The sequence below is a fragment of the Oncorhynchus nerka genome, linkage group LG10 (genome assembly GCF_034236695.1).
Source record: "Oncorhynchus nerka isolate Pitt River linkage group LG10, Oner_Uvic_2.0, whole genome shotgun sequence".
Classification (NCBI taxonomy): domain Eukaryota; kingdom Metazoa; phylum Chordata; class Actinopteri; order Salmoniformes; family Salmonidae; genus Oncorhynchus; species Oncorhynchus nerka.
The window spans coordinates 80525010-80545631 of record NC_088405.1 but is presented as its reverse complement, the minus strand read 5'-3'; the positions used below and the strand labels follow the sequence as shown (position 1 = coordinate 80545631).

General features: G+C 40.2%; 1 protein-coding gene across 2 annotated transcripts in view; it reads right to left on the bottom strand.

Moving 5' to 3' along the window:
* Positions 1 to 20622, bottom strand: part of LOC115136092 (rho guanine nucleotide exchange factor 12-like) — a 117432-nt gene that overhangs the window by 46052 nt on the left and 50758 nt on the right. For both annotated transcript variants that reach the window (XM_029671508.2, XM_065023789.1), the window contains exons 3-7: positions 20406 to 20500; positions 11234 to 11332; positions 9638 to 9687; positions 634 to 691; positions 110 to 309 (exon numbers count right to left, since the gene is read on the bottom strand). In XM_029671508.2, coding sequence (XP_029527368.1) covers positions 110 to 309; positions 634 to 691; positions 9638 to 9687; positions 11234 to 11332; positions 20406 to 20500 — 502 coding nt within the window. The remainder of the gene's footprint in view (positions 1 to 109; positions 310 to 633; positions 692 to 9637; positions 9688 to 11233; positions 11333 to 20405; positions 20501 to 20622) is intronic.

Sequence of the window (20622 nt, the reverse complement as noted above, 5' to 3'; positions counted from 1 at the left end):
GTACACACCTTATCCTATAGAGTACACTATTTATTCTATAGAGTGGTATACTATATGGTAAATAGGATGCCATTTCAGTTGCAAACAGAGAACCAATTGTCTGTCGTACCCAGAGGGGCAGCGGGGAGGTGATGTGGTCCTGGGGGCTGGTGGAGGAGGTGACGCAGCGCTCCCCTGTTCCCCCTGTTGGTCCAGGAGAGTGGGGCGAGGAGAGGAAAGAGGACAGGTCTCCCCCCTCGCCCTCCGACAGCGAGATCTGGGCCAGCCCCGGGGGCCTCCCCAGCACTGTGAGGGCCACATAGGAGCCCGCTGACACATAGAGACAATAGGGGTCACAGCTCTATTACTTGTATGAGTTTTAATTCTTATTATAAAAAATATATCTTCATGTAATGTCTCTCTCTGTAGCCAACTTTCAATTTATATTGACTCACAATGGCTAGCTTATTATACAGTATGGTCAGACTCATGAGATGATAATAAGACATTATACATCCTTATGACAAGTCTTACAATGCATTATAAGCGCATATAGCCTACTACAGGTTGGCTTTAAGAAAGTAAGTCTCTTGAAGAGCCTGTGATTTTTCATGTCTACGAATAATTGGATATAAAACTGTCACTTGAACTTACATTTTATTAGCTTGACGACTTCTACATGGTTTGAATGTGTTACTAAGGTCCCGTTAACCTGCAACAAAAACATAAACTACACCTCAAATCATTTATCTTTGCTTAAATCAACGTCATTCAAATTAAATACAACACTTTCTATAAGAGGACTATGTGTTCTGTCTAAAACGTAGCAAAAAATGACAAAAACAATGCAAATGGGAAGCCCCATATTAGTTCATGTTCAACAGGAGCATGTGTACATAACTCTTTCCAAGCCAAGAAACACCTTGTTCATTTCTAAATGTTAATTCAAATGAAATACATGTTTTGCCAAATGCTTCGTAGACAACAGGTGTAGACTAACAGCTGACTTACAGGTCCGTTTTCAACAATACAGAGTTCAAGATAAGATAAAGAATGTCATAAAAAATATACAGAGAATAACAAATAAAAATATAAAGTAAAAATAACATGGGTATACATAGGGAGTAGACAATAACATGGGTATACATAGGGAGTAGACAATAACATGGGTATACATAGGGAGTAGACAATAACATGGGTATACATAGGGAGTAGACAATAACATGGGTATACATAGGGAGTAGACAATAACATGGGTATACATAGGGAGTAGACAATAACATGGGTATACATAGGGAGTAGACAATAACATGGGTATACATAGGGAGTAGACAATAACATGGGTATACATAGGAGTAGACAATAACATGGGTATACATAGGGAGTAGACAATAACATGGGTATACATAGGAGTAGACAATAACATGGGTATACATAGGAGTAGACAATAACATGGGTATACATAGGGAGTAGACAATAACATAGCTATACATAGGGAGTAGACAATAACATGGGTATAACATAGGGAGTAGACAATAACATGGGTATACATAGGGAGTAGACAATAACATGGGTATACATAGGAGTAGACAATAACATGGGTATACATAGGGAGTAGACAATAACATGGGTATACATAGGGAGTAGACAATAACATGGGTATACATAGGGAGTAGACAATAACATAGGTATACATAGGGAGTAGACAATAACATAGCTATACATAGGAGTAGACAATAACATGGGTATACATAGGGAGTAGACAATAACATGGGTATACATAGGGAGTAGACAATAACATGGGTATACACAGGGAGTAGACAATAACATAGGTATACATAGGGAGTAGACAATAACATGGGTATACATAGGGAGTAGACAATAACATAGGTATACATAGGGAGTAGACAATAACATAGCTATACATAGGGAGTAGACAATAACATGGGTATACATAGGGAGTAGACAATAACATGGGTATACATAGGGAGTAGACAATAACATGGGTATACACAGGGAGTAGACAATAACATGGGTATACATAGGGAGTAGACAATAACATGGGTATACATAGGGAGTAGACAATAACATAGGTATACATAGGAGTAGACAATAACATGGGTATACATAGGAGTAGACAATAACATAGGTATACATAGGGAGTAGACAATAACATGGGTATACATAGGGAGTAGACAATAACATGGGTATACATAGGAGTAGACAATAACATAGGTATACATAGGGAGTAGACAATAACATAGGTATACATAGGGAGTAGACAATAACATAGCTATACATAGGGAGTAGACAATAACATGGGTATACATAGGGAGTAGACAATAACATAGGTATACATAGGGAGTAGACAATAACATGGGTATACATAGGGAGTAGACAATAACATAGGTATACATAGGGAGTAGACAATAACATGGGTATACATAGGGAGTAGACAATAACATAGGTATACATAGGGAGTAGACAATAACATAGCTATACATAGGGAGTAGACAATAACATGGGTATACATAGGGAGTAGACAATAACATGGGTATACATAGGGAGTAGACAATAACATGGGTATACACAGGAGTAGACAATAACATGGGTATACATAGGAGTAGACAATAACATGGGTATACATAGGGAGTAGACAATAACATAGGTATACATAGGGAGTAGACAATAACATGGGTATACATAGGGAGTAGACAATAACATAGGTATACATAGGGAGTAGACAATAACATGGGTATACATAGGGAGTAGACAATAACATGGGTATACATAGACAATAACATGGGGGAGTAGACAATAACATGGGTATACATAGGAGTAGACAATAACATGGGTATACATAGGGAGTAGACAATAACATGGCTATACATAGGAGTAGACAATAACATAGCTATACATAGGGAGTAGACAATAACATGGGTATACATAGGGAGTAGACAATAACATAGGTATACATAGGGAGTAGACAATAACATGGGTATACATAGGGAGTAGACAATAACATGGGTATACATAGGGAGTAGACAATAACATGGGTATACATAGGGAGTAGACAATAACATGGGTATACATAGGGAGTAGACAATAACATGGGTATACATAGGGAGTAGACAATAACATGGGTATACATAGGGAGTAGACAATAACATGGGTATACATAGGGAGTAGACAATAACATGGGTATACATAGGGAGTAGACAATAACATGGGTATACATAGGGAGTAGACAATAACATGGGTATACATAGGGAGTAGACAATAACATGGGTATACATAGGGAGTAGACAATAACATGGGTATACATAGGGAGTAGACAATAACATGGGTATACATAGGGAGTAGACAATAACATGGGTATACATAGGGAGTAGACAATAACATGGGTATACATAGGGAGTAGACAATAACATGGGTATACATAGGGAGTAGACAATAACATGGGTATACATAGGGAGTAGACAATAACATGGGTATACATAGGGAGTAGACAATAACATGGGTATACATAGGGAGTAGACAATAACATGGGTATACATAGGGAGTAGACAATAACATAGGTATACATAGGGAGTAGACAATAACATGGGTATACATAGGGAGTAGACAATAACATGGGTATATACAGGGAGTAGACAATAACATGGGTATACATAGGGAGTAGACAATAACATGGGTATACATAGGGAGTAGACAATAACATGGGTATATACAGGGAGTAGACAATAACATAGCTATACATAGGGAGTAGACAATAACATGGGTATATACAGGGAGTAGACAATAACATGGGTATACATAGGGAGTAGACAATAACATGGGTATACATAGGGAGTAGACAATAACATGGGTATACATAGGGAGTAGACAATAACATGGGTATACATAGGGAGTAGACAATAACATGGGTATACATAGGGAGTAGACAATAACATAGGTACACATAGGGAGTAGACAATAACATGGGTATACATAGGGAGTAGACAATAACATAGCTATACATAGGGAGTAGACAATAACATGGGTATACATAGGGAGTAGACAATAACATGGGTATACATAGGGAGTAGACAATAACATGGGTATACATAGGGAGTAGACAATAACATAGGTATACATAGGGAGTAGACAATAACATGGGTATACATAGGGAGTAGACAATAACATGGGTATACATAGGGAGTAGACAATAACATGGGTATACATAGGGAGTAGACAATAACATGGGTATACATAGGGAGTAGACAATAACATGGCTATATACAGGGAGTAGACAATAACATGGGTATACATAGGGAGTAGACAATAACATGGGTATACATAGGGAGTAGACAATAACATAGCTATACATAGGGAGTAGACAATAACATGGGTATATACAGGGAGTAGACAATAACATGGGTATACATAGGGAGTAGACAATAACATAGGTATACATAGGGAGTAGAAAATAACATGGGTATACATAGGGAGTAGACAATAACATAGTTATACATAGGGAGTAGAAAATAACATGGCTATATACAGGGAGTAGACAATAACATGGCTATATACAGGGAGTAGACAATAACATGGCTATATACAGGGAGTAGACAATAACATGGCTATATACAGGGAGTAGACAATAACATGGGTATACATAGGGAGTAGACAATAACATGGGTATATACATAGGGAGTAGAAAATAACATGGGTATATACATAGGGAATAGAAAATAACATAGGTATACATAGAGAGTAGACAATAACATGGCTATATACAGGGAGTAGACAATAACATGGGTATATACATAGGGAGTAGAAAATAACATAGGTATACATAGAGAGTAGACAATAACATGGCTATATACAGGGAGTAGACAATAACATGGCTATATACAGGGAGTAGACAATAACATAGGTATACATAGGGAGTAGACAATAACATGGCTATATACAGGGAATACAAGTACAGAGTCGATGTGCATGGGTACGAGGTAATTGAGGTAGCTATGTACATATAGGTAGGGGTAAAGTGACTAGGCAGAAGGATAGACAATAGATAGTAGCAGCAGCGCATGTGGCGAGTTTGAAAGTGTGTGTGTGGAGTCAGTATAGTATGCATGTGTGTGCATGTTATGTGTGTTTGGGCGTATGTAATATGTGTGTGCGTGTGTGTGAGTCCAGTCTGTGTGCATAGGGTCAATGCAAGAGAGTTAGTGCAAAAAACAGTTAGTGCATGTAGTCCGGGTAGCCATTTGATTAGCTATTTAGCACTCTTGTTTAGAAGTCTTATGGCTTGGGTGTAGAAGCTTGTTGGTTCCAGACTTGGTGCATTGGTACCACATGCTGTGTGTTAGGAGAGAGAACAGTCGGTGGCTTGGGTGGCTTGAACCTTTGACCATTTTTTCCTGCTTCCTCTGACACCGCCTTGTATAGAGGTCCTGGATAGCAGAGATCTCTTTCCCAGTGATGTACTGGGCCGTACACACTACCCTCCATAGCGCCTTGCGGTCGGACACCAAGCAGTAGCCATATCGAGTGGTGATGCAGACAGTCAAGATGCTCTCAATGGTGTAGCTGTAGAATTTATTGCAGATCTGCCAAATCTTTTCAGCCAACTGAGGGGGAGAGGCATTGTCCTGCCCTCTTCACCACTGTGTTGCTGTGTGTTGACCATGATAGAGTCTTTGTGATGTGGACATCGAGGAACTTGAAGCTCTTGACCCGCTCCACTACAGACCCCTCGATGTGAATGGGGGCGTGCTCGACCCTCCGTTTCCTGTAGTTCACGATCAGCTCCTTTGTTTTATTGACGTTGAGGGAGAAGTTGTTGTTATTGACCTCCTCCCTATAGGCTGTCTCATCGTCATCGGTAATCAGGCCTACCAATGTTGGGTTGTCGACAAACTTAATGATAGTGTTGGAGCTGTGCACGTCTCACATAGGTGTTCCTCTTGTCCAGGTGGGAGAGGGCAGTGTGGATTGCAGTAGAGATTGCGTCCTCTCTGGATCTGTTGGGGCGATATGCGAATTGGAGTGGCTCCAGGGTGCTTGGGATGATGGTGTTGATGTGAGCCATGACCAGCCTTTCAAGGCATTTCATCTCTACAGATGTGAGTGCTACGGGGAGGCAGTCATTTAGACAGGTTACTTTGGCTTCTTCGGCACAGGGACTATGGTGGTCTACTTGAAACATGTAGGTATTGCGGACTGTGTCAGGGAGAGGTTGAAAATGTCAGTGAAGACACTTGTCAGCTGGTCAGAGCATGCTCTGAGTACATGTCCTGGTAACCCGTCTGGCCCTGCTATGAATCCTAACATCAACACCAACATCAATGCATGACTAATTGAAAATGTTACTGAAGTGAACGTTTATATTCACCCCCACAAACTAACAATTCATTTTCTTCACTGACACTATGCACAGCACTAAGCCATCCTGCCCTTTCAAATGACCCATTGGAATGCATTGCCATTATATGGTGTAGCTACTCAGCATCCCAGCAGAGGGCAGTGGTAAAGTATGGAGGGGGCCTAACCCATGACCCACGACCTACTGCAGTAGCCTGTATGGTTCTCTTGTCTGAGACAGAATTAAGTTTTTCCTAAACACGGATCTTTGGTCAGTTTAGCATTTTCCCCACTAAGGGGCAATCACCAGTTGCTACAGACACACATGATAACATACGCACTATACACACACGTACGCATGGATTTTGTGTTGTCGATATGTGGTAGTAGACTAGTGGCCTGAGGGCACACTTAGGGCACACATGTGTTGTGAAATCTGATGTGAAATGTAATGCAATGTCTTTAATTGTAAAGAACTGCCTTCATTTTACAGGACTAATAGGGATCCATAACAAATACAAATACACACATTTTTGGAATTATAAAATAATTATCTGTACTCATTGATTCTTAAAAAATATAACTTATAAATGGCTAATTAGTTTAACAGTCGTACCTCCATTAGAATCCTAAATATGCATATTTTACTCAAATTTTTGTAAAAATAAATAAATAATGTAAACAAAAACTACATAGCCTCAAAACATGGTTAAAACTATATCTTGCATCCATAGCTCTGTATGAATTTGAGAGTGGCTACATTTCTCCAGCCCCATCCCTCAGATTTTTACCAAAACAGAGGCAGGGATCAGGGTTTGTTATTGTTTCAATTGTGGATTGCCCCTTTAAGGTAAGGATTGGGGAGGGGAGACTGATCCTAGAATGGTAACTTGGGAAAACTTCACCCGGAGAGGTCTCTGTTTTAGAGATAGTGGCAGGATGAAGTTGCCCCATTCACACTGATCTAGTGTCGGTTTCGCATTTTGGTTCAAATGCATGAGGTAAGATTTTTGGGAAAATAAACTGATCCTAGATCTGAGGCTAGTGTTAGAAAACGTAATACACGACTAGCAAAGTCTCCACCCCTCCAAATGAAAACTCTCAGCCAGTTTCGGGCAAATCTATGGGCCAAATGTCCCCTCCCCTTCCAAAATTTGAAAGATGCGAACACCAGCAAAATCATGATTTGTCCAAATGATCAGAGATTAAAAATCTGAGTACCGAAACAAAGTTCCTCGTTAGTCGTCCCGTCCCACAGTCTGTCGACAGATCAGACCTGGATTCAAATACATATATATATTTGAATATCTTATTTTTTATTTTTTATGTTAGTGTATTTGAGTATTTTCAAATACACAGCCAAAAACAAGTACTTTTATTTGAGAATTGTAACAGTTATTTGTAAAAAAAAATAGTCTATAAAATTGTACATGAGAGTATTTTCAAATACTATTTACAAATACCTTGGTAAAATGCATGAGAGTGTATTTTTATGTCAGTCTGAAGTTTACATACACCTTAGCCAAATACATTTAAACTCAGTTTTTCACAATTCCTGACATTTAATCCTAGTAAAAATTCCAGGTTTTAGGTCAGTTAGGATCACCACTTCATTTGAAGAATGTGAAATCTCAGAATAATAGTAGAGAGAATGATTGATTTCAGCTTTATTTATTTCATCACATTGTCAGCGGTCAGAAGTTTACATACACTCAATTAGTAATTAGTAGCATGGTCTTTAAATGGTTTAATTTGGGTCAAACGTTTCGGGTAGCCTTCCACAAGCTTCCCACAATAAGTTAGTTGGGTGAATTTTGGCCCATTCCACCTGACAGAGCTGGTGTAACTGAGTCAGGTTTGTAGGCCTCCTTGCTTGTCCTTTAGCCATTTTACCACACTTTGGAAGTATGCTTGGGGTCGTTGTCCATTTGGAAGACCCATTTGCTACCAAGCTTTAACTTCCTGACTGATGTCTTCAGATGTTGCTTCAATATATCCACATCATTTTCCTGCCTCATGATGCCATCTATTTTGTGAAGTGCACCAGTCCCTCCTGCAGCAAAGCACCCCAACAACATGATACTGCCACCCCCGTGCTTCACGGTTGGAATGGTGTTCTTCGGCTTGCAAGCCTCCCCTTTTTCACTCCAAACATAACGATGGTCATTATGGCCAAACAGTTATACTTTTGTTTCACCAGACCAGAGGACATTTCTCCAAAAAGTATGATCTTTGTCCCCATGTGCAGTTGCAAACCGTAGTGTGGCTTTTTTATGGCGGTTTTGGAGCAGTGGCTTCTTCCTTGCTGAGCGACCTTTCAGGTTATGTCGATATAGGACTCGTTTTACTGTGGATATAGATACTTTTGTACCCGTTTCCTCCAGCATCTTCACAAGGTCCTTTGCTGTTGTTCTGGGATTGATTTGCACTTTTCGCACCAAAGTATGTTCATCTCTAGGAGACAGAATGTTTCTCCTTCCTGAGCGGTGTGATGGCTGCGTTGTCCCATGGCGTTTATACTTACGTACTATTGTTTGTACAGATGAACGTGGTACCTTCAGGCGTTTCGAAATTGCTCCCAAGGATGAACCAGACTTATGGAGGTCTACAATTTTTTTTTCTGAGGTCTTGGCTGATTTCTTTTGATTTTCCCATAATGTCAAGCAAAGAGGCACCGAGTTCGAAGGTAGGCCTTGAAATACATCCACAGGTACACCTCCAATTGACTCAAACGGTGTCAATTAGCCTATCAGAAGCTTCTAAAGCCATGACATTTTCTGGAATTTTCCAAGCTGTTTAAATGCACAATCAACTTAGTGTATGTAAACTTCTGACCCACTGGAATTGTGATACAGTGAATTATAAGTGAAATAAAAAGTCTGTAAACAATTGTTGGAAAAATTACTTGTGTCATGCACAAAGTGGATGTCCTAATCAACTTGCCAAAACTACAGTTTGTTCACAAGACATTTGTGGAGTGGTTGAAAAACGAGTTTCAATGACTCCAACCTAAGTATATGTAAACTTCCGACTTCAACTGTATGAGTATTTTCAAATACTTTCCTAGTATTTTTCCAAATTAATTACAAATATTCAACTACTTGTCTTTACAAATAAAATATATCTGAATACTTACTTCGAATGTACCGTATGTGAAAGCAATTCAGATATTTGACATTGTATTTGAACCCAGGTCTGCGACAGATGCTACTGCCATTTATGTTACATGCATCTGTCCACGAGAGATTAGGCTATGGGCAATGTCTAGGAAGAGTGTTATGGGCCCCAGAGAGGGAATGAGCCTCACCTTGATGATCCTATCACCCGTCTGGACACCCGCTCGCATGGCAGCGCCATCTGCGGAAGAGGACAGGACAGGCAAAGGGAGTGAGAATGATAAAAGGTTCATGATATTACTGTATCTGATTGTATTGTGACACCTCCAGATATAAATCCAATATATTGTATCCTTGCCTTGGGTATCAAGACTGCATGAATATATATTTACATTGTGCTATGCTCCCAATTGAACATATTGTGCTAACGTCATAGGTTTACACCCCCAAGATATACAATTAAATTACCTTGACATATAATAAATATACAGTTGAAGTCGGAAGTTTACATAAACCTTAGCCAAATACATTTAAACTCAGTTTTGCACAATTCCTGACATTTAATCCCAGTAAAAAATCCCTGTCTTAGGTCAGTTAGGATCACTACATTATTTTAAGAATGTGAAATGTCAGATTAATAGTAAAGAGAATTATTTATTTCAGCTTTTATTTCTTTCATTACATTCGCAGTGGGTAAGAAGTTTACATACACTCAATTAGTATTTGTTAGCATTGCCTTTAAATTATTTAACTTGGGTCAAATGTTTTAGGTAGCCTTCCACAAGCTTCCCACAATAAGTTGGGTGAATTCTGGCTCAATCCTCCTGACAGGCCAAACAGTTATACTTTTGTTTCACCAGACCAGAGGACATTTCTCCAAAAAGTACGATCTTTGTCCCCATGTGCAGTTGCAAACCGTAGTCTGGCTTTTTTATGGCGGTTTTGGAGCAGTGGCTTCTTCCTTGATGAGCGGCCTTTCAGGTTATGTCGATATAAGACTCGTTTTACTGTGGATATAGATATTTTTATACCCGTTTCCTCCAGCATCTTCACAAGGTCCTTTGCTGTTGTTCTGGGATTGAATTGCACTTTTTGCACCAAATTGCGTTCATCTCTAGGAGACAGAACACGTCTCCTTCCTGAGCGGTGTGACAGCTGCGTGGTTCCATGGTGTTTATACTTACGTACTATTGTTTGTACAGATGAACGTGGTACCTTCAGGCGTTTGGAAATTCGCCCAAGGATGAACCAGACTTGAGGAGGTCTACAATTGTTTTTCTGAGGTCTTGGCTGATTTCTTTTGATTTTCCCATGATGTCAAGCAAAGAGGCACTAGGTTTGAAGGTAGGCCTTGAAATACATCCACAGGTGCACCTCCATTTGACTCAAAGGATGTCAATTAGCCTATTAACTTAGTATATGTAAACTTCTGACCCACTGGAATTGTGAGATAGTGATTTATAAGTTAAATAATCTGTGAACAATTGTTTGAAAAATTACTTTTGTCATGCACAAAGTAGATGTCCTAACCGACTTGCCAAAACTGTAGTTTGTTAACACGAAATGGATGAAAAACGAGTTTTAATGACTCCAACCTAAGTGTATGTAAACTTCCGACTTCAACTGTACATACATTTTCATATGGGTGGCCCCAGTGGGAATCGCACCAGTGAACCTGCTGTTGCAAGCACCATGCTTTACCAATTAAGCCACACCATACCTCATCATAATTGAATTGACTAAAGAACAGGAAGGTGTAGATTAGAATAGGATGGAAAAGGCCTTACCCTCTTTGACCAACTGCACAAATACAGGGTTGTCTCCGCTCACCGTCAACCCGAAGCCGTTCTCATCTTTCTGGATGATCACACAACGCTGGACAAGCCCTACACATAGACAGACAGAAGAGAAAGAAATATTGTGTTACACACCATCACACACACAAACAACACACAGACATACACTCGGGCTGGCACAGTTAGAGGAATCAAGGACGGTGAGTTGGGACAGGGTGTGCGTGATGGGGCACAATATGCAATGTGGGTGTCAAACTGTTTTCCTATATACAGGTATAAGGCAATGTGTCTCCTTGGTGATGGAGACACTCACTCAATAGATCAGGTCTGTTTTGTGGCTAGTCGTTGTTATAAAATGATGATGATGAAACCTGAGGCTTTTGAAGCTTCTATTGAGTGGCAGCAATGAATGATTGATACCTCAAGGGTATTACCTGGTTTCAAATACTTAATTCTACCCAGTTGTGAAAGTACTTCACTCTCTTCTTCAAAAGCCTTTAATAGATGGATGCATTTTGTTAAAGGGATAGTTCTGAAAAATTGCATATTAGATATTTGTTCCCTGAACTTGAAGGCAGTCTATGCACAAAAGAGACAAACAAAAGTATAGTGTGGATTGCAATCACTCCTTGTCCATAGACTGCTTTCAAGATAAGGAAACAAATATCGAAATAGTTTTGCTAAATTATCCCTTTAATATCCGTATGATGCTTTGATAGGCTGTTGTAAATAATGGCATAACACATGACCCTCTAGGAACCCAGTTTGATGCTCACATAAAGACATGTTGTTTGTGGAACATTGATATCAGGACACAAGTGGCAACAGCACCCTCTGTCATGTTTGTTTGAACACAGATTGTGAGTTGTTTGACTTTCAAATAGAGAGAGACACACGGATTCACATTCGTAGATTGACATTGATTCACCACACCAGTAAACTTGCAGGTGAGTTTCACTAACACTATAGTTCATCCAAAACCATATCATCATTATAAACAGCGAGTGCATACTGTAAACAAAGCCAAACGAAAAAACAGATTAAACCAGTAGTCCAGGTTGCAGGTAGCCTCTCGTACGAACCATCCTGATCTCGCAAGCTTACATTCTGATTCGTTATCTGTGAAGCAAAACAGAATGTAAGCTCTCGAGATCAGGATGGTTCATACGAGGCTAGGTTGCAGGAGGTACAGTAGGAAATTGTGCACTGTCAAATAATGGCTAATGTTGCAACCCAGCAACAGATGTAATCATCAACGTATTACTCAAATTATTGCAAATGTGTGAGAAAATGTGGTGCTGTCTCACTTTGAAGCACTTTAATGGACAGTTCAGCCACAGTTTTTATTCACACATTTGTTTCCTTACCTTGAAAGCAGTCTATGAACAAGGAGACTGCAGTCATTGCTTTGGTTTTGTTAAACTAGACACTGACACTAACTGATATTATACAGCGTTTTTCTCAACATAGAAAAGTCATGGATGGGCTGTACAAGTTTTTTTCGGGCCGCCTTATTTGGGGAAATACTTTTTGGGATGGAAAAACGTTTTCAGTGTAAACTTAATATAACGTATGTAGAAAACATATTGGACCTATATATTTTTAAATAAGATATATATTTTTTTAACTAACAATCACCAAAATAAAAGCAAAACAGTCAGGGAGAATCTACAATTGTAGAAAATGATGCATTCAGGAGTATTTTTGTCATGACATGGGGCCCCCATTGACTTTGTTAAGTCACTCAGATGGCATAAGAACACAGCATAAGCCATAGCAAAATCTGTAGAATTGCAGGAAATTCGCTTTAAAACAGCAACATTTTGTCTCTGCGAGCAAGAGGAGGGCCTCCAAAAAAAGGGGTCGATGACCTTGCTAATGGCCCAGACCCACTGCCACACCCCAGCCAAACCCCTCACCTAAGCCCCATTTCAATGCAGAAAAAAATCCTGCTGTTTTGGAACTGTTTTGAAGTAAATTCAATGTCATGCCAAAATCACATCAAAGTCACTTCAAAGTTATTGGGCTACACAATCCCTTTAACAAATGATCTGGGAATGAAAATTAAAGCATGCTAACCGGGGGACATTGATTTACATAGTTTTTTTGGTTAGAAAATTATAACATTAACAGTTGGGGGCAGTAGCTAGCTTCACAACACCAAAGCACGGATTTCAGTCTTTCCAATCTTGAAAATGTAAATAAATAGGTATTTTGGCTGAACTCTCCCCTCAACATCTCCTGGTAGCATTCCGTCATCAACCCAAACATCTTCCTTCTCGCTGCTCTGGCCAGGTAACACTAAAACATCCAGACAATGTTTCTCAACACTGTGGGAAAGTTCACTGCCAGGGCAATGAGAGGCAATGGTTCAATAAAGATTAAATAAAAGGAGAACGAAGGGGTGTAGGACTCGTGTTAGTATGTTAGTGAACAACAGGGGGTCACATGGCAGAAGAACTGGGGACGTCGCAAAACAAAACAGCCCCCACACACGAACGGGGTGCATCTCAATAGTCTAAAACGGCAACTTCCACTTGACTCCCTTTGTTTGCACTGAACTTAACAGGTGGGATAGGTGCTATTATGGTGAAAAAAAGCCTAGTGCTGGTGAATCGGGTTTTTTCACCTGTCCACTGTCCTGTTCCCTCAGATCAAATGAAGGACAGGAGACAAGAAAAAGATAACACTTAGAGACTTTTGAGACACAGCCATTAAGACCATCTTACCACAGGGTTCGGAGGGGTTTCCCTCGGCTACTACACAGCCAGACAGCTGCACAGGCACATCTAGTACAGCACGACACAGTTCACATGGTAACGTAAAAACACAACCAGGACACAGAGGAGAAAACAGAGCAAAAGACAAGAAAATCTAAAACATTGGGAGGAGAAAAAAACATGGCAAAAAAAAGAGTGAGTCTTCGTGTACCAGTGTGACTATACACCTTACCTTACAGTGTGTGAGCAGTCAATCTGAATTCTGTTGCAATTAGTAATTGTTTTATTGAATGTATGTACAATACCAGTCAAAAGTTTGGACACACCTACTCTTTGAAGCGTTTTTCTTTATTTTTACTATTTTCTACATTGTAGAATAATAGTGAAGACATCAAAACTATGAAATAACACATATGGAATCATGTAGTAACCAAAAAAGTGTTATTTTATATTTGAGATTCTTCAAAGTAGTCAACCTTTGCCTTGATGACAGCTTTGCACACTCTTGGCATTCTCTCAACCAGCTTCATGAGGTAATCACCTGGAATGCATTTCAATTAACAGGTGTTCCTTGTTAAAAACTCATTTGTGGAAATTCTTTCCTTCTTAATGCGTTTGAGCCAATCAGTTGTGTTGTGACAAGGTAGGGGTGGTATACAGAGCATAGCCCTATTTGGTAAAAGACCAAGTCCATATTATGGCAAGAACAGCTCAAATAAGTGAAGAGATATGACAGTCCATCATTGCTTTAAGACATGAAGGTCAGTCAATCAAGAAAATGTCAAGAACTTGAAGAAAGTTTCTTCAAGTGCAGTAGCATAAACCATCAAGCGCTATGATGAAACTGGCCCAGAATTACCTCTACTGCAGAGGATTAGTTCATTAGAGTTAACTGCACCTCAGATTGCAGCCCAAATAAATGCTTCACAGAGTTCAAGTAACAGACACATCTGAGGAGACTGTGTGAATCAGGCCTTCATGGTCGATTTGCTGCAAAGAAACCACTACTAAAGGACCCCAATAATAAGAAGAGATTTGCTTGGGCCAAGAAACACGAGCAATGGACATTAAACCGGTGGAAATCTATCTTTGAGTCTGATGAGTCCAAATATACGATTTTTGGTTCCAACCACCATGTCTTTTCGAGATGCAGAGTATGTGAACGGATGATCTCAGCATGTGTGGTTCCCACCGTGAAGCATGGAGGAGGAGGTGTGATGGTGTGTGTGCACTTTGCTGGTGACACTGTCTGTGATTTATTTAGAATTCAAGGCACACTTAACCAGCATGGCTACCACAGCATTCTACAGTGACACGCCATCCCATCTGGTTTGCGCTTAGTGGGACTATCATTTGTTTTTCAACAAGATAATGACCCAAAACACACCTCCAGGCTGTGTAAGGTCTATTTTACCAAGCAGGGGAGTGATGGTGCTGCATCAGATGATGTGGCCTCCACAATCACCCAACCTCAACTCAATTGAGATGGTTTGGGATGAGTTGGACCTCAGAGTGAAGGAAAAGCATCCAACAAGTGCTCAGCATATGTGGGAACTCCTTCAAAACTGTCGGAAAATAATTCCAGTTGAAGCAGGTTGAGAGAATGCCAGGAGTGTGCAAGGCTGTCATCAAGGCAAAGTGTGGCTACTTTGAAGAATCTAAAATATATTTTGATTTGTTTAACACTTTTTTGGTTACTACATGACTCCATATGTGTTATTTCATAGTTTTGATGCCTTCACTAGTATTCTACAACGTAGAAAATAGTCAAATAAAGAAAAACCCTTGAATGAATAGGTGTGTCCTAACTTTTGACTGGTACTGTATGTATTTATGTATGGACATGTAGATAACGCTTAATTGAAAACAACTAAACTGAAATAAAGGTAACTGAGGTTAAGAATGATTTTAAAAAAGCAGAATAAAAAAAAGAAGGATTCTGAGGAAAGCCAAGCCTAAAATGGCTCTCAGACAAAGAAAATGAAGGCATAAAGATAAATGTTTCTTAACTTTCTTTGTATCAGCGACCAGCAAGCCATGTTCTTTCCTCCTTGTGGGACAGTTTACATTAAAACTAACTCTTTAGAACTCCCCGATTAAAGTCTCAGAGACCGGGCAGCATATCATGGACCAGCACAGCTTGAGCTATTGAACGATTGTTTCTTAACCTGTGAGATATACACTACATGACCAAAAGTATGTGGACACTTGCTCACCAAACATTTCTATTCCAAAATCATGGGCATTAATATGTAGTTGGTCTCCTATTTGCTGTTATAACAGCCTCCCCTCTTCTGGGAAGGCTTTCAAATAGAAGTTAGAACATTGCTGTATATATACAGTGCATTCGGAAAGTATTCACACCCCTTCACTTTTTCCACATTTTGTTACGTTACAACCTTATTCTAAAATGGATTAAATCGTTTTTTCCCCTCATCAATTTACAAACAATATCCCATAATGACAATGCAAAAATAGGTTTGTAGGAAAAAAAATTAACTTTACATAAGTATTCCGACCCCTTTCTCAGTACTTTGTTGAAGCAACTTTGGCAGCAATTACAGCCTCGGGGTCTTCTTAGGTATGACGCTACAAGCTTGGCACACCTGTATTTGGGGAGTTTCTCCCATTCTTCTCTGCAGATCCTCTCAAGCTCAGTCAGGTTGGATGAGGAGTGTCGCTGCACAGCTATTTTCAGGTCTCTCCAGAGATGTTTGATCTGGTTCAAGTCCGGGCTCTAGCTGGGCCCCTCAAGGAGATTCAGAGATGTGTCCTGAAGCCACTTCTACGTTGTCTTGGCTGTGTGCTTAGAGTCATTGTCCTGTTGGAAGGTGAACCTTTGTCCCAGTCTGAGGTCCTGACTGCTCTGGAGCAGGTTTTCATCAAGGATCTCTCTGTACTTTGCTCCGTTCATTTTTCCCTCGATCTTGACTAGTCTCCCAGTTACTGCTGCTGAAAAACATCCCCACAGCATGATGCTGGCACCACCATGCTTCACTGTAGGAATGGTGCCAGGTTTCCTCCAGATGTGATGCTTGGCATTCAGGCCAAATAGTTCAATCTTGGTTTCATCAGACCAGAGGATCTTGTTTATCATGGTCTGAGAGCGCTTTAGGTGCCTTTTGGCAAACTCCAAGCGGACTGTAATGTGCCTGTTACTGAGGAGTGGCTTCCGTCTGGCCACTCTACCATAAAGGCTTGATTGGAGGAGGGCTGCAGAGATGGTTGTCCTTCTGGAAGGTCCTCCCATCTTCACAAAGGAACTCTGGAGCTCTGTCAGAGTGACCATCAGGTTCTTGATCACCTCCCTGACCAAGGCCCTTCTCACCCGATTGCTAACTTTGGCCGGGCAGCCAGCTCTAGGGAGAGTTTTGGTGGTTCCAAACTTCTTCCATTTAAGAATGAGGGAGGCCACTGTGGGGACTTTTTGGGGGACCTTCAATGCTGCAGACATTTTTTGGTACCCTTCCCCAGGCTGGTGCCTCGACACAATCCTGTCATCAACCTCACGGCTTGGTTTTTGCTCTGACATGCACTGTCAACTGTGGGACCTTACATAGACAGGTGTGTGCCTTTCCAAATCATGTCCAATCAATTGAATTTACCACAGGTGGACTCCAATCAAGTTGTAGAAACATCTCAAGGATGATCAATGGAAACAGGATGCACCTGAGCTCAATTTTGAGTCTCATAGCAAAGGGCCTGAAAACGTATGTAAATAAGGTATCTGTTTTACATTTTTTATACATTTGCAAAAATATCAAAAAAACAGTTTTCGCTTTGTCATTATGAAGTATTTTGTGTAGATTGATGAGAATAATCAATTTTATAATAAGGCTGAAACCGAACAAAATGTGGAAAAAGTCGAGGGGTCTGAATACTTTCCAAACGCACTGTACCTCCTCTCTATAGGCTGATTCGTCACTGTTGTTTATCAGGCCTACAACTAGGGCTGGGCGATATGGCCTAAAAATCAAACTTATGGCCAATTCACGATAAATATATTGATAAAAAAATAAAAAGGTTAAATAACCATTGTTGCGCAATTAAAGATCAATTCACTGCATTTCAAACAGTCAGGAATAATATAATGAATTCAAAGCTTGTAAAATTATACCTAAGCTAAATATAAGTCTTCCACAAACATAAGACCCACTCATCATTTCATTATTTTATCAAAATAGTTTAACCTGCTTTTTTGCAATTGTCACTGATCTGGCTTTCAAGTCAGTCTACGAAAATGTCCTTTTTGTTACAAATTAACCATGCACAATGCAGTGCAAATCCACTAATAATGCCCAACATCTGGTAAGTGTCACGTTCTGACCATAGTTCTGTTATTTTATTCTTTGTTTTAGTATGGTCAGGGCGTGAGTTGGGGTGTCTGTTTGTTTTTCTATGTTTGGTTTCTGTTTTCGGCCTAGTATGGTTCTCAATCAGAGGCAGGTGTCGTTAGTTGTCTCTGATTGAGAATCGTACTTAGGTAGCCTGGGTTTCACTTTTGGTTTGTGGGTGTTTGTTTCCGTGTGAGTGTTTGCGCCACACGGTACTGTTTCGGTTTTCGTTCGTTCGTTCGTTCGTTCGTTCACTTTATTGTTTTGTATTTCAGTGTTCAGTTCGTTTCTTTAAATATTACATCATGAACACTTACCACGCTGCGCTTTGGTCCAATCCTTCTTCCACCTCTGAATGACGTTACAGTAAGAGGCATTACAGAAAATTAACACAGGTTTTTAAATATTTGCATTCTGTAAAGGCTTCCTTCTTTTCACTCTGTCAATTAAATTAGTAATGGGCGGCAGCGTAGCCTAGTGGTTAGAGCGTTGGACTAGTAACCGGAAGCTTGCAAGTTCAAACCCCCGAGCTGACAAGGTACAAATCTGTCATTCTGCCCCTGAACAGGCAGTAACCCACTGTTCCTAGGCCGTCATTGAAAATAAGAATTTGTTCTTAACTGACTTGCCTAGTTAAATAAAGGTAAAATAAAAAATAAAAAAACAATTGTGGAGTAACTACAATGTTGATGATCCATCCTCAGTTTTCTCCTATTACAGCCCTTAAACTCTGTAACTGTTTTAAAGTCACCATTGGCCTCATGGTGAAATCCCTGAGCGGTTTCTTCCTCTACGGCAACTGAGTTAGGAAGGATGACCGTATCTGTGTATGCTCATTGCACATTCATAAAACACTAGACCGCTAGCACCCTACAGTACGTGGCTAAAATGGGAGGGATTTTGGTGCTGTGCCTGTCTGAAGAGTAGACTACCTCAGCACATGACTAGGGCTCAAAGCGCACTATTAACCAGTGTGTGTCTGTGTGTGTGTGTGTGTGTGTGTGTTTCATCCTCAGACTCCAGCAGCCATGATGTGTGTGCGAGTGTTATTATTGTGACTGTGTGTGTTTGAATGTGTGTATGTACATGTGTGTGTGTTTGTGTTTCATCCTGCTGCCGCTCCTGTTTCCCCAGCCTAACAGAAGATAAGCATCAGCCTGGTGCTGGCTGTTAATCTGGCTGTCAGCTGGGGAGCCACGGTGCTCCCATTTGACCCCCCCACCCCAGACCAAACATTAACCCATAGTCTCCAGAGTGGATCTTTAATAACAGGGTCCTTATTCATTAGGTATCAAATGAAAAAAAAGAGGTAGGGAGTACGTGAACTTGGCCAATAAGAAACTATTGTTTTTGTTGCAAAACATTTTCCGTTCCCAGGGTCGTATACATTAGTGCACAGCGTAGCAAAACGTTTTGCAACGGAAAACAAAAATGAACGTTTCCTATTGGACACGTCCAGGTAGTCCCGTCCTACTTCGGTTTGTTGTCTTCCGTTTGGTGTCTCGTAGCTCCCTCCTAGGCTATAGCATGTCACCGCAGCATTTATCACATCGACACGCTGCATCATTTACATTCAATTATCTAATGTGTGTGAGTGAGTGAAGCGGAGTGCTACCTACAAAAGGATCAATGACACGTTTACAGTCTGAAAGGGTATAATAACAGTGATTGGCTTGAGCTTATATCAGACAATACAGTAACAGTGAAAGAGTTTCTTTTCATTTTGAAACAACCCCAATGTGCATTAATGGTCGCTATGAAGTTAGGATTCGCCACTAACAGAAACTCTTTCCACTCCATTCCACTACTTAAGGAGCTGTTAATTACTATTCCCATATAATTGTGTTTATTTGGTCAGTAGCTAATATTGTGTCGAATGATTATTACAGTTATCACCAGTAACTGACCGACAGTAATACACTGCACCAACCAAGTGAAAAATTAGATTAGACATTGAAATGGATTGAGGTGTGTATTATATTTTGTGCTTGCGCAGTTTGTTCAATGAGTGTATGTTGCAAGTGTGTGCAAGTCCTGTTTTCTGTTTGTTTGTGTGTGCAGGACCTATGTTGTTTGTGTGTGTGTGTATGCTTGTGCATGCACACTTACCTGTAGGGTCAAACTCATGCGCAGGTGGGACTGTGTTTTTGTCACTCTTGGGTTTCTTGTCTGGGGGGTGGTCCTTGCTGAGAATGCTAGGGGTCCTGGGAACACACAAACACAGATGGCATGGTGAGAAACACACACACACACACACACACACACACACACACACAGGACACCAGATTTTGCATGTCTGTGCAGGTTTTTAACCAGGCTTTTAAAT